This window comes from Chamaea fasciata, unplaced genomic scaffold (genome assembly GCF_029207755.1).
Source record: "Chamaea fasciata isolate MVZ Bird 193981 ecotype frontalis unplaced genomic scaffold, bChaFas1.0.hap1 SCAF_3, whole genome shotgun sequence".
Classification (NCBI taxonomy): Eukaryota; Metazoa; Chordata; class Aves; order Passeriformes; family Sylviidae; genus Chamaea; species Chamaea fasciata.
The window spans coordinates 99,160,982-99,176,524 of NW_027094088.1; the positions used below are offsets into that span (position 1 = coordinate 99,160,982).

Consider the following 15,543-nt stretch of genomic DNA (forward strand, 5'->3'; position numbering starts at 1 on the left):
GTTTTCACTCATGCTGGTAATTCTTCCCACCTTACACTTAAAACAAAGCCTAAGGACTTTTTAATCATTCTTTTCAATACTGAAAGAGTTAATATCTCCTCACATAATAAAAGATCACTGGAGATTCTCATTGCACCACAGGGAAGAACAAGTTCTGTCCTTGGACCATGAAGAGCTCAGGGAAAAGTAGAGTGTCTGTGGGAGTGGTCTTAGTTAAAAATGTCAGGGAGTGTTCTGCTCATAGCTCATGGCATAAATTCATATGGAACTGTAATAGTGACCACTGAAGATCCTTGTAAATCTCATCATGACTGTTTTTAGCATTGCTAAAGATAGTGGTACTTGTCTTGCTCTTCAGGCCAATGTCTCCCTTGGGTTTTCTGGTGTAATTCCTTGATTTGTATCCTAAATTGGATGCAATGTGGCTGAGTGCTTTCATACAGCAAATGATATTTCATTCTTTGTGAATGTTTTTTATCAAAGATGCTATTTATAGTACTGTAATTTCATCAACTTAAAAGCAGAAGGATTAGAATTTGTCTCATTACAGAGTTTTAGTATGTGAGTAGAAGTTTATAAACTTGACAGTATTTCTTAAGTGCTGGTGTTTCTTTAGTTGTGGGTGTGGATTTAGTCTCCTAATTATAGTACTCTTCTAGGAGGGACAGGTGAAGTGAATCACTGTTCCAAGCTTTATGTTTCTTGTCCCACTGTCTAAGGAGGAGTGAAATTCTCGGTATACTTTTGTATTGTGAATATTGCGTGAGGTCATTGTGCTGAAATTGTTATTGTGGAAATGATTTATGCTGTTTGGTGACTCTTCTAGTGTTGCTAATTTGGTAGATGACAACAATGCTATGCTAATAACATTAAATAATTTTCTAGTCTGAAGGTGGATTTTCAATAAAATGGTCTGCTGACCTTTGTTGATGAATAAACCATGTAGGAAAACGTAAAATGGTTATCACTGATACATGCAAAGATTACTTACACTTGCAGAAAGAATTTTTAAAGAAGAATGATAATTTGGAAAAAAAATTCCAGTGTGAACAGAAGTGTACTTGCAAGTTCCTTAGTTTTCATCATTCTATTCAGTCTTTGTTTTTTTCACTTTTCCTCTTAATTTTCTCCTTAATAAAATTCTGAATCCTATGTGAGCAGTTTGGAATAAGTCTAACGTTCCCCTTTTTGCATCTACTGAGATATATAATCTTGGAGCTTCACAGTTACGAGAATGCAGATGGAGAAATACGGCTTGAAATTTCTCAAACTTCCTTCTTGGTCAACAGCTGACATGAATATCTTTATTCTAAGTGGAAAAAAATAGAATTAAGTAAAGAAAAATTGATTTGTAGTGTTCTCTGAAAGCTGGTCTTACCAATGCTCCTATGTTCATGTACCAGCCTTAGTTTAAATACCTGTGTGATCTTAATTATAAAGGTTTCTGTAATCCCTTTATGATGCAGTTTTCAAACATGCAGTTGTTTTAGCCCAGCTCCATTAGAGTTACTTTCTAATAACTCCTGACATCTAACAAAGAATGGAGATTAAAAAAAAGTTAATTTATAAATCTATAATGTACTGTATCTTAAATACTATATGGAGTTTTGATTGGGTGTTTTGTTTTTCTTCCTTTTGTTGCAGAAGAACTGAGAGGTACAAAGAGTCACAGCAAGGATTGTCAAATGTAGGGACACTTTTCCTGCAAGAAACAGTATTATCTACTTATCTTTCATCCTAAAAAAGAGATGACTAAGAGGAAGATGTGATAGTTTGTAGAACATGTTCAGGAGGCAATTGTTCAGTGTCTCTTCCAATTCAAGGGCCTGGGAGGTGTCAGCAGAGGTTGCTCGTTTGCAGGTTCAGAATCAAACAGCAGGAGATGTGGCTTTGTACGTTTTGTGGGTAACTGGTGAAACTTCTTGCCTTAAAGGATGCTCTAGATGTTAAAAGGGCCAGATGCTGACTGTTTAAATGCCGTGGAGGAATAGAGATTTGGAACAAAAGAATAGAGAGATCTAACTGCTGAGTCAGCCACAAATGGTGTGAATCTGGACAGATGTTTGGTAGTGTTGTGGCTTGCTTGGTTCATAAATTCCTCCCTGTGCATTTTGCTTGCTCGCTTCTGGGTGCAAGGCTAAATATATTATTTTGATTGATGTGGTACAGTCACTTTTTTTTTTTGTTCTGGGGTTTCAGTCAGGCTTTCAGTTTGTGGGTTTTGTGTTCTGAGGATACTTTTTTCAAGATTGTAAAACTCATTTTTCATTAACTAGTTATCTTAGAAAAACTCCTAAAGTCGATGTTCAAGCCTTTAGGTCAGGCGAACTAAATATGGTCTGATAAAGTTTCACATTTGGAGATCTCAGGATGTTTCTTGTTCAGCTTGAAAAATGTTGAGGAATGAATAAATGGTGAAAGTATACAAAATCATTGCATAAAAGGGGTATGTCTAGCCTACACCAAAGAATTCTAGGCAATAAATACTGCACATTTCTCTTAAGCAAAACTTTGCTATTTGAAAAAAGATTTTTCATGCTTGTATTTTTTAAGTGACCTTTTGGTTTGTTTTGATGGAGGAACTATAAAGGAATTGCTTGTTTAATAACTCCTCACAGTGTAAAATTCCTTACTGTTGAGTAGTAGTGATGATCCCAATGCCAGAAGGAAGTAGGAACACTTGCAAGAAGCCTAGCCTAGAAATGTGGCAAGAGAAACATGAAAAGCCATGTAAGAATAAATAAATTCTAGGTCATGGGGGAGCCATCCTGGGCTGAAAGGGACTGCAGCTTAAGGAGTTTTGTACTTTACCCTTAATATTTCTAAACAGTGTTTAGTTCTGTGCAGTCTTCTTTTGGCCCTAAAAGCAGGTACTGGTCTTGATTTGTGAGCTGATTAAGTTAATACTCTATCTTCTTTTCATTTCCTTGAATAGCTATTAAAGTTTTACAATTGAGCATATGAAATTTAGGAATTACTGAAGAGAACATGCCTTTAGCTGAGACTCTGTAAGTGCACTAGGGTGTAGTCATTACAATTGCATCTCATATTGTTTCTAAACCAAGATAGCGTCTTAGTTCAGCATGCAGGAAGTAGTGAGCTGCTCTGAATCTTTTCCTTTTCCTCATTTAATGTGGAGTTCAAGCCTGCATTAGTACAAGCCATGTGAAACCAGCTCAGTTGCAAAATATTTGGTTCTTTCTCCTGCTCTGATGCTGGTCATTCCCTCTGGTGACACAATGACTGCTCCTGCTGGGTTGGGCTCTCAGGGCTGGTGTTGTGCTGTTCTGTCCCAAGGTGGAAAATGGGGACAAAGACACCTGCCTGAGGGATTGGGGTGGGTTTGTGCCACAGTCATGAAGAAACCTGGAGATTTTCTAAATGCTGTAAAATGGTGCCTGTATTTATTTTTTTTTTTCACATTGGCTTTTTGAAAGGATTCTGTATCCCTTAATAATCTGCTACTGGCTAAAGCACATGTCTTCAAGTCATCCCACAGCTCTTAGGAAACTGCTGACATATGGATTGTCTAACACTCTAGGTTTTGGTGGATTGCACGTGTATATTTTATTTTGGGTCTGATTCAAACAGAGTCATTTCTGACTGAGTCTGTTAGTGAACTCATAAATGCAGGTCAAAGTATTTGCTGTTTTCTCCTGGAGAGTTTGGACAGGAATGACAACAGTTTTCTGCTTCCCTGGAAAGTGTACCCATCAGACTGGCTTTTAGACATGTTCCTCTGTTTGCTGAAGTCTTCCTCTCAAAATATGCAGGGTCTTATTTGTAAGAGTCTCTTTTCCTGACTAAAATTTGAATGACCTTAATTGCCATATGATTTTTTAAATTTCTTTTTTTCAGTAGTAACTGTTTAAAAAATTCAAATTAAGACAGAAGTTGGTCATTCTTGTTTATTAAAAAAAAAAAAAACAAACTTTTAAGAGGGATAAAATTCTATCTATACAAATTCTGCTAATCAGCTATGCTGCACTTACTTTCCCAAACAAACAGATTCCTGCTTTGGTCTGCTGGTGTTCTGAGATACCTTGTAATCTTAAGTTTTTTAGTGGTGGGTGAGGATACCTTATAATCTTAAGTTTTTTAGGGGTGGGTGTGTATCTATCAGTGAGGCTTTTTTTCCCTGCCTAACTGTATTTTTTGTGCAGTTTAGCAGGTGCATGCAGTACTTGTTCAGGATAGAAAGTAGTGCAGAATGAAAAGAAGCAAGGGTGAGGCTTTTATTTGGAAGAAAAGAAGCTGAGGAGGAAGTTCACTGCTGAAAGGGTTATTGTAATCAAGTTTATCATGAGAGCTTGCCGTTGTGTAACAGAAACTCTAGCTTGTCCATACCTGTCTTTAAGCGTTACTTAACGAAGAAAGAAAACAAACCTACCAAAGTATTTATGAAATTCAATAAAATTTGTTCCCAAACTCTTAAATTTCAATACATTATGGCAGTTCAGCTCCTTATTGGAATCCTCTATGTATTTTGAGAAAGACTGCATTGTTTTAGAAAAGTGATACTTGGCAGAGTTTGCTTGTGAGCATGAACAAGCTAATGCTCAAGCACGTGTCTCTCGTGGTTTAATAATATTGAAACTCATTTATTCAAAAACCACTTTAACCGGGAATCATGTAATGAAAAATATGTCTTCCTCTGAAAGTAGCCCATTAAAAAGTCTGTTAGGCAGCCAAAATTTTTTTTTCCTAGTAAAGGCATACATCTGCATTGGACATTCAGTTGCCTTTTTTGTCTTTGTGTGTAGGTTGCTTGCCATCTTGAATTCTTCAATAAAGGCTGCCTGTATCGGTTTAGTCTAATACCCTAGCACCTAATTTTTTTCTCTCAAAAAGGCATAAGCTTTGTTTATTTAGTCATTTTCTAAAATTAATCTTTTTGCTGTATAAAGACCCTTTTCACTTGCTCTACAGCAATGATCAGGAGTAATTTGGGATTTTAGGATGTAGTAGTTGTTGCAGCTGAAGTAGTTATTAAAAGGAGAGAGGAAATGGGAGCCTGCCAGTGTGATTTTCAAATGGTATGCTGACTTCTTTTTTCTTCCCTTCTGCCTATTTGTTACCAGACAGGTAACTTGGGCAACTTGTCTGCCTGTCTTTCAGGTGGAAAAATTGATTTCCTTTTATTCCTTCTGCTTGATGGTAGGCTTGTAAAGGAGCAGCTTTACTTGTGTGCTTGGTCTCTTTGTCTTTTCTCATGGAAGAAGTTTCACAAGATTCGTATTTCTTTGCAGTTATCTAAATGGAGTTATAGCAGTTTCACCTGTCTTCTTCTTGTCATTTGGTTCCCTTTTAATAATTCCAGGCACACCCTCTCACTGTTACATCAGCATCTGTATGTGATTCATGGATATCGGGGTTTGGAGAAATCTATCCACTCAGTCCATGTAAAAATGAGTGCACTGAGTCAGACGCGGGGCTCATGGAGTCAGTTCTCCTGTTTTGGATGTGACCAGGGAAAGGAGGCAGGAGCAGGGTACAGGGCTTCTCACCCATACTCTTTCACACTCATCGGCAAATCACAAGCCTGGGGTGTTTCTGTACAGCAGTGGTGACAATGCAGACAATGCCATGGAATCTCAAGATGCTTTGGGTTGGAAGGGACCTTTAAGGAGGCTTTTCTGTATACCTTTTGCTCTGGCAAAGAAGGCTTTCCTGAAAAGACTACACAGAATCTAACCATGTAACAAAGTTGACTGCCTTATTTTTTTAGTTTTTTTTCCAGCTAGGTTAAATGGCGAAGTGTCAGTATTTCCTATTTTGTGAAAGTTTGTATTCATCATAATACACAGCGTTGGAGTGCCTTTAATTTGTGTTTGATGGCTATTACATTTGTTTGTGGCTGTTCCTGAGAGGTTGATAGAGGTGGGGCATGATGATGGTTGTGCCTGACAGGTAGGTAGAGGTCAGGCAAGGGGGAAAACCAATGTTGTTTAAAAATCAATTGGCAGTATTTGTACATGTAGGTTTATATGGGAGGTAGACAGATTAGTAGTACTGTAAGAATACACAAAAACCATGAAAAAAATCATTAGTTGACCATATTAATGATCTAGTATGTAGTGATTGGTCCACAAGGTTGTTTCATTCAGTTTTAAATACTAATTTGGGTGTAAATTTCACAGTTAATACAGTTATTGTGTCTACTGTCAATTCTTTTGTGCAATCTGCATGCAGTGTGGCTGGTGTCATCCCACATCAGGCTCATGCTGCAGATGACCAGATATATCTGAACCAGTTGAGCAGCAGAAGCAAAGTAAGGTGAGCCAGGTGCCATGGAGAACTTGACTGCTCTGCTGGTTGTTGGTAACTAATTTTACCTTATGTAAATGTAAGGCCAGCTTAGGTTCCTGGGAATGTGTGTTTCAATCCAGATAGCATTCAAAGATCTTTACACACACTAGGGCAGCCATTTGGTTTATTATTTTTATAATAAATAGTGCTTATTTTATGGGCATGCCCTGCTTTATACAAGGTTTGAACCAAAATCCTGGATTGTGTTGCAAAACCCCCTTCTTCAACCCTCATAACTTGCTGTTTTTTAAACCTACAAGTTAAATGGCTTTCTTAATCCATTTCCTGATAAGTTTAGTACACTCTTTTTCAAACTCAGTCTAAGTTGAATTTGTCATCTTAAAAATGATGAAGCCTTGCTGAGTTTTGGATTATTGCCAGCATATCCAACTCTAAACATTAGAAGATTCCCTGAAATTTACAAGAAGCTGATAATGAAAAAATGAGTCAGACCTTATTAGGTTCCAGTATTAAATGGTCATTTAACAGATCCCTTGGGAAAAATGGCCATTGTGGAATATAAGCAGCACAGAGTAGGTAGAACTTCAGAGAATGTGCAAGCGTGGGGGAAAGAGCAGTCCCAGAATGGAAAGGTACAGGTAGAAGGATGATGAAGAAGGGAATTGTGCTGCAAAAAAAAAACAGGAAAGAAGGATGGAAGGGAAAAATACAAAATGAAGAATTTAGAATAAGTGTATAATTACTTATTTTCAGAAATAATAGAACATTGTCATTATAACATAAGCTGAATAGTGAATATTGTGAATATGTAACTAATGGGATATTGTCCTGAAACGGGAGAAGGAAATGGCTTATACAGTTTCCAAGAAGAGTCAGTCAGACCATATTTAAAACAAGAAACTATGGAGCCCGCAAATTGTTCTAGAAAGCCAGCCAGTGCATACTGTTTTCTACTTGTTGATCAGCAACATTCTGATATTGTCCAAACAAGTAGGAGAGGCTGCAATCTTGGCTTACTCAAAACAATTACCTGTTACTGTGATCTGATTATCATGCTAATAATTTGGCTCCTCTGCTCCTGAAAACCAGTTTGTAGTTTTCTAATACAGGTGAAAAATGCCATGTAACTTTGAAAGGTAAAGACAACTTATTTAAATAGTTTAATGATTATTTATCATTAGGAAAATCTTGTTATAGACACTTTCACTGACTCAACAATGTGTATTTTGTTCTCCTGTGCTCAGGGAGCAGGGGAAAGTACTCTCAAGTAGTACTAATCTTCTACACTACTTTCTGGAGAAGACCTGTAGTGACCTTATTTGTCACATGTGGGAATAAGATACAAAGATTTTAAAAACAAAGCTTAAGAAAAGGTCTTGGCAACCTCTGTGCCCCATCTGGACAAGTTACAGACTCTGTCAGCATTGTTGATCAGTCTTGAAGGAATCCCAGCTTGCGAAACACCTGAAAAGGATAGCAGGTGGCATAGCTTTGAAAGGGTTTTCTGTCAGTCTTCCTGGAATTATTAGGTGCCCTTAAGGGTTTGTAACTTGAGTTTTATATGTGGTTTTTGTTGTGTTTCCCAGGTTCCCAAAACAAGGTGAGAGCTCAGTAACTTCACGTGGTGATGGACAGGGGAGTTGTCCTAATATATAGCGCAGAAATTGAATTTTTTAATTTATGATCGGATAAGTGAAAGTTATACTTGGAGATTGTGTGGCATATGATCTAACACTGTCCTATATTGTCCAAGTACTCCTCCCTTGGGTTTTAATCATGGGTTGCTGGAGGCAGAGTTTTTTTAACTGAAGGAGGGAGGCCCTGACTCTGGGTCTTGCTTTCCTAGTGGATTTGCTGGTTGACTTCCAGTGCAACTTGTTTTATCAGGTTCTTTTTTTTTTTTTTTTTTTTTTTTTTTTTTTTTTTTTTTTTTTGGCAGAGATATATTGCTAGGTAAAAGGTGGTAACTTCTATTTTATTAATTTTGAGGCTGCTTGTTTGCTGCGTCTTTTTCTTACATGTTTTCTCAACGTTTGCTATGTTGGTTGTGTGGAACTTGGGAGTTCTTCTCTTTTAACCCTCCCAGTGTGTTTGAAATTTTGCAGAATAAAAGCTTTTCTGTGTGAACTCACAGCTCTTTCAGAGTTAAACAGAGTGTGAACAGGGCATACAGTGACAGGTGAAAACAGCCAGTGCTTCGTTACTGCAGAAACCCTTCAGTGTCCTTAGCCCTGACCTTTCAGCCTTCAGCCCTGTGCTGTGTCCCAGGCAGGTGTGACCTTGTGCTGGATGCAGCTGTGCCTGCACCTTGCAGTTCCAGAGGTGACTGTGCTGCTAGAAGCAGGGGTTCAGGTCAGCCTCACCATCATTGCACAGCACTGCATTGTAGCAATGGAACTACTACAGGAAATGTTTTTGAGCTTAGGGTTTAAACCCTGGGAAGCAGCAGTTGATTTGGTTGATCTTTATCTTCTGTTAGGATGCACGTTCCAAGTGTGTTCAGATCCCTTATGAACACACATCAACACAGAACAGTTTTTTTCTGTTAACACTGTTTTTAAAATAAGCCAAGTGGTAGCTCTCAGTCATAATTTTTCTTTGTGGTTTTTATACCACTTGTTTGTCTTCAGAAAAAGGAAGGGATAGGTTGTCATTGCAAAGCAGAGCATTCTCTAGCCATTTTGAAAAAGAACCAAATTTGCCTTCTGTAAATCGCAAACAAAAACTTTGAACCAAAGTAGGTGCTGGGCAGAGGGAAGAAGGTTTGATTCACTAATACCTAGGATAGGAAAACTGTCTCCTTGCCCTGGTACAGGGAGAGAAGCTCAGGTAAAAGGTGATAAAGGAAGGTGTCTATTGGAGTCCTCCAATTAAATCTATATTCCTTAAAGTAGCTCGGTGTCAGATTAGACTTTGGATAGCTCCAAGGTGATAGTTTAATGTTTGAGAACGAGAATGCTTCAAATGACTAAATTCCCAGTGTCTTAATTTATTTTCATACGTGATATATTATAAAGCTACTAATTCAAATGCTTTTCATTAGGGGAAAGCGTATTTCCTTGCTATCTAATTATGAATAGTATTCATGTAATGTTCTTATTTGAATTATGTGGGACTTTAATTTTTCTCCCAGTACACTCAAGAGAAGTTACATATGATTCAGGGTTTTTTCCAAGATTGGTTTGGTATTCAATTTAGCACTGCTTTTTTAGAAGGAATGGAAAGTACTGTGAGCCTGGTCTTCTGCAGAACTCTAGTAATGCAAGTTTTTCTTGTTTCTCAAGATAGTCCTGGAGCAGTCTAAGCCAATTTTAACACTATTTAGAAACTATAATGAATATGATACAACTTCCTAACTGTTACAAAAAGTTACATGTGTAATAGTAGGTGACAGCAGAGTTATTCATTTGCCTAAGCATGTGTTCATGCAAGTCTGAACTGCGGTCTGAGGGGAGATCATATGAAAAAAAGACAGTGTAATGTTGGTAATCGTTCAAAACAAAATTTGAACATTGACTACAGAGCTTATATTAAAATAGATGAAAGCAAACTATTGAGTAAAACCACATTAGGTCACATCATGTCGTGTTGTAAACATGGTTACTGTGTTTGTAATCTGAACCAAAAAAAGAGCAGAAGACTGAATTCACTCTTGTTCAGGAGTCTTGAAGCTGTGCACAAACTGTAAAGCCTTGCTAAGTTTCTTTTAAGGGAAGGTTCCATATGTGGAAATTGACTTTATAAAATATGAATACATGATAAAGTGCTCTGCTGAATTAGAACCACTGGCTAAAGCAGAAAAATCATTGCTTTTTATACATTTAAAATGATAAAGTAGCCTGGACAACTGAAACTGTTGCTTTTAGAGGTAAATTCAAGTAATCCTTTAAATTGCAGAAAATTAAGAATGTTTAATGAAACAGTTCAGGTATTGTGAAATGAGGGTCACACCTTACATCCATACTTACGCAAACTTCAGGTACTGCTGAGTTCCTTATGAATAAACACGTCAAAATCTTTCTGTAAATTATGTTCTCCTATAGCAACAAACCTCAGTACAAATTGAGAGAACTTTCTTCATGCAGCTAATGGTTTCAAAAAGAGAAATTCAGATTTATAGTCACTAATATATATGTAAATATGGATTTATTTGCGGGTTTTTTTTTACCTAAATGACATGAAAGATTCTGTGGAAGGGTTCTAGAGAATGTGGGCCTGGTGCTGAGTGGAAATATGGTCACAAAGACCAAGGAAAAGGCTAAAGCGATGATTGGGTTTTTTGCCTCAGTTTTTAACAAGCAACTTAGGGAATATATGAATAAAGTGGACGTATGAAGGTTCATGGGCTGTGATGAGGTGCTGCACAAGTGTTGAGGCAGCTGGTTGTGTCACTGCAAGGTTGCTGTCAGTAAGTTTTGAGCAGTTTTGGTGACTGCACAAGTCTTCAAGGGAGGCAGGCTATCCTTCCTCTTTACTTGGCACTGGTGAGAACCATCAGGAGTGCTGGGTGCTGTTCTGGGCTACCCAGTTCAAGGGAGACATGGATGCAGTGGAGTGAGTCCAGTAAAGGGCTGTCGAGATGGTGGAGTGGAGCCTGACAAATGAGGGGAGGCTGAGAGAGCTGTGAGTGTTCATCCTGGAGCTGGAGGATATTCAGGGCAGGTATGATGTGGTACCTGCAGGAGTGTGCAAAGGAGGACAAGATCCTCCTTAGTGGTGTCCAGTGACTCGTTGAGAAGAAATGGGCACAAATTGAAATATGAGAAATTCCATTTAAGTGTAAGGGAAAACAAAATCTTTTCCTTTGTACAGTGGGGTTGATGAAACACTGGAGCAGATTTCCCACAACCCTTGGAAGCTGCCATCTATGGAGATGTTCATTATCTGACTGGATGTGGTCCTGGGCAGCCTGCTCAAGCTGACCCAAGCAGGGGCTTGGACCCAGTGGTCTCAAGCAGTCCCTGCCAGCCTCTGCCTGCTGTGGTTCTCTGACCTCTTAGCTCTTTAGACAGTTCACTCTCAATTGCATCTCAATTTTTTTTTTCCCAAAACTCTCAGTTTTGGAGCATCTGGACACATAGTGAGCATTTCACAAGAAAGGTGGTGGGGTGGTGGGAGACCTGAAGCAACTTTCTGTTTGTTCCTTACGTGTTTCATGGAATTTAAAACTAGCACACGTTTCTCTTTGCAGTACTGCAGTCTGGCTCCATTCTTGCACATGTGTTTAATCACAGAGTGCTAGAGGAATCTGTATAAACAATCCTGTATTAAACAATTCAGAATTTAACATCAATAACTAATTTTAAATAATTAACAAATGTGGTAATAGAGCAAATGTATAACCTCTCTAACCCTGTCTTTCAGTCGTGGCCTGTATATGAAGAAGTATTCAACAAAATGCATGAGCTTGCAGCATATTTAGACCTGCCTCGTTTTCCAGATATAACAGAAAGCTGCTTTCTTCATCCAGACATGCTGTGCATGAAGTACTTGATGGAAGCTAATTTACCTGGTAAATATTTTCCCTAGCCTGAACTGATAAAATTTTTCTGTGGTTTATTAAACTCCAACAAAAAGGTTTAAATTACTACTTCAGAAGTGCCTGCTCTTTTCCTTTTAATTTATTCCCATTTCAGCTTGAACTGAAAGATATTCTTTCTATAGAAAGCACCTTCATCAAACATTTAGAGTATGCGTTATAGGCCCAGATATGCAGGGGCACTCTGGTGTTGGCTCTGTAAGGCTGTGGAGTGGATACTTCATTTTAAATCTTTCAGTATCCATGTGAACTAAGAGGCACCTGTTGAATTCTTGTGATATATTAACTTTAACTTTTGCTAAATGATTCATGAAGTTGGGACCCAATTGCTTAGCTCTGGAATTCTCATATGTAATAATGACTGTATATTCTTTAACAAAAAATACATTTTGTGTATTATATAATATTGTATATTAACACTTATTTTAATATTAATTAATGGTGTCTGATAGATCAGCTGCTCTCTCACTCGATTTATAATTTAGTTCTGAAATCATATATAGCATAAGTATTGACTCTTTTTGTCTATCTTAAAATTAAGTCTTGAATATTAACTTATCAAAGAAAGACTAGTATGTCCTAGTATGTGAACTCTCTGTTGGGTTACCATACTTTCTGTCAAATACCACTGTGACTGAAGATGAGTTACACAGACAAATGGCCTGTAAATTTTTTTTTCTCAAAACATTCCAACAATTCATAGTAGGGGAGGGAGTTACTGTCTTATTTTGCAATTCGTTACAATGAATAAAAGTATTTGGTTTTTCTGTTTATTCACAGTTGAATGAAGAGAACATAACCAGGTTTAGGGCTAAAATTCTGGTGTAGTAATTCTGACTTTGTTGTTTCACGCCAGTGTTGTGATCCCATAGAGAGTTACATTATTTTACATACCATGAAGTATCCATTGAATTAAAAAAAGGCTAGAAATTAGTCATTTTCAGATCTTTTACAGAGAAATACAAAGCTAAGTACTCTTTGAAAATTACTGCTGAAGAGGAATGTATTGTCCTTTACCCTGCAACTAAGATTTTTATCATATATAAGCATTTTTTAAAAATTAAAAATTGAAAAAGGGCTGCTGCTGTTTTCTAGCAACTCCTAAAAAAAAAAAGCGATGAATTGGGAGTGTTAACATTAAATACCAACGAAGAGACTGTTTTATGTATCTGAAATAAAACTTAATATGCTTCTAGTCTTTATAAGAAAGTTTAGTTTCCACATTGTTTTTAACTTTTACTGTTATGTGCGAGAGGATTAAAAACGAGTTCCTACTGAGCTCTTTGTAAGCAGCAAGAGAGCATAAATACAGCTGGATTAAGGTTGTACTTAGTCATACATTGCTAACCTTTGTGGAATCTGATGGTGATGTAATCAACTCCTGTATTTCTTGCTGAACAGGAAAGGTGAGAAATTTGGGGGATTTGTATCTGTGAAAAATAAGCAGAGTAATAAGAGGCTGTATAGATAGGCTGCTGTGTATCCTGTGGAGCTGCAGCTGGATCTCCAGAGCAGAGCCTGCGCGTGCCATGGCAGAGCCAGGTGTGACCTGAGCAGCTTCTGCCAGGGAAACAGCCAGTGCTGCCCTGCCACCGCCAACCAGCTTCTTTACAACCAGCCCTGCTGATTCCTGCCATGGGAGTTTAGTCAATGTGCAGGAAAAAAGGTTGTGACAAGTTTTTTGCTTTTGGGGATTTTTTGGAAAAATATATTTATGTGGATTTGCAATAGTCTTTCCCACAAGAATGTTCAGGATGATCTCACTTCGTTAGTCAAGTAACATCAGAGCACTATTAAATATGTGATTTTTTTTATTCTCCATATGAATATATAATAAATCACAAGTATTTTCCAAGTAAGCACAGTGAAGGTTGCCTAGTATTGTTAAAAGTATCCAAAAATTCTCCTCAGCCTGAAAAATATGGCTGTCAAATGGTCCTAAAAGACTTAAGCAGTGTTTTTCTCAAATGGCCAACATATTTGCACTGTAAAAGTATTTCTAGCTTGTCTTAACATTTTATATTTTTATTTATATTAATCAGATGAATTGCATAATTGGACTTGTCGAGTGGTGAAAAAGATTGGTATTGGAGAAGTGGATTTCCTGACTCTTGTGCCTGGAAATAAGTCAACACGAAAAGTGAAATATGATGTTCTTGCTGCAGCAGTTATTGTAGTTGTGCTCAAATTGTTGTTTTTATTAGATGATCACTATGAATGGTAAGTGTACAGACAAATCTGTAGCAACCCCCAAATTTAAAATCGTGCAGATGCTTGTCTCAGATCGTTCTTTCTTTAGAGTTAAATTTATACTGTTGGAATTTCAGTAACGTTCAGTAGCTTAAACCATACGCTTGAAGGCATTTTAGACATGAAATATTAGTTACTTGTAAAATTCGTTGGGTTTTATCTGATACTTGGAATAAAATTAGGATATCATTTTTGTGCATTGTATTTGAACTTCATGTGAAAAGTGCAGTATTTGGATCTACAAAACTGCCTGATGTTTAAAATTTTTTTACAGGTTGCTTTCAGAGCTTGCTGAAGAAAGAAATAAAAATAACACAGAAGGTACATAAATATTCTAGTAGAAGCAGTGTTATGATTTTGTAATTAGAACAGTTTTGCAATCAGGGGTAGAAAGACTTTTCTTATTGATCATGAAAATGTGTTTTTGTCATTCATTAAGAGCAAATTTTATTCAGAGAAAAGAATAGATCCTGTTCATGTTAAATGGCCTCAGTGTACCTGCACAGTTCTTACTGTTCAGAATAGGGGAGTTTGGTACACATTTTGCTGGATGCCTCTCTGCTTCTGCTTGTGCATGTTTGCCTCTTGGTTTAGAGTTTTATGCATGGTAGGTGGAGATGAATGGATATGCCGTGAAACGGGAACATACTTTGATCATAAATAGCAGATACTTACTAGGGGCATCAAACCACATTTATGATAAAATCCAAACTTGTTTAGTCTTGTTAAATAAAATGTCTTAGTGTGTAACATATTTCAGATATAATCTTAGTTTCTTAGTCCAAATAATCCTGAGAGAGTGTGGAAAAGCTAGCAGCAATTAAGATAGAGAAGATAATGGTGTGAACATGGTTCTTTGAGGGCAGAAAGACCAAATCAAAGATTAGAAATCTTCAGGAAGATGTTCCATGGCCCGATCCAAATCACAGTTGAAGATAAGATCTAAGGTGTGTTACAGTGGTTTATCTGTTAGGCCTTTTATCCAGTTCAGGGTCATTTTGACCCTTCTGTTGGTTTCTTTAAAATTTAGGTCCATGATAAAATTACGGTGTCAGTTGTGTGTGAGCTCAATTACTGCTGTAACTAGAGACAGTCATCACTGTTAACTAAAACTGGTAATTTTCACATTCAGGTGAATACACAAACTTATGGTGGATTTTTTCTTTTCCTTTTTACTTCCTGTGAAAACTCAAAGTACATGATAGTGATAGGAGTGGGGAGTTGGGCAATGCTTTACAAGCTGAGGCTCAAAGCCATTAATGTCTTAATGGGGTTTCTCCCTTATTAACAAGTCTCATTACCCTTGGGAATTAACAGCTCATTCTTTGCCCACTTTTTTACTTTAAAATCTGCTGGTGCAAATGATCCATATGCTCTGTTTTGTTGTCCCTGTGCTTAAAATGTTGGGGTGATGGTGAGCAGCTGCACAGAGGAGCTGATGTGAGAATTTCTGTTAGATGACTGATCAAAACTGCCTCTGGCAT

The 15,543-nt window shown here is 37.4% G+C and overlaps 1 protein-coding gene across 2 annotated transcripts in view; it reads left to right on the forward strand.

Moving 5' to 3' along the window:
- The window catches only part of TAF1B (TATA-box binding protein associated factor, RNA polymerase I subunit B), a 46,669-nt gene that overhangs the window by 23,216 nt on the left and 7,910 nt on the right, over window positions 1-15,543 (forward strand). For both annotated transcript variants that reach the window (XM_066179909.1, XM_066179911.1), the window contains exons 9-11: window positions 11,635-11,782; window positions 13,852-14,029; window positions 14,334-14,380. In XM_066179909.1, the coding sequence (XP_066036006.1) occupies window positions 11,635-11,782; window positions 13,852-14,029; window positions 14,334-14,380 (373 nt within the window). The remainder of the gene's footprint in view (window positions 1-11,634; window positions 11,783-13,851; window positions 14,030-14,333; window positions 14,381-15,543) is intronic.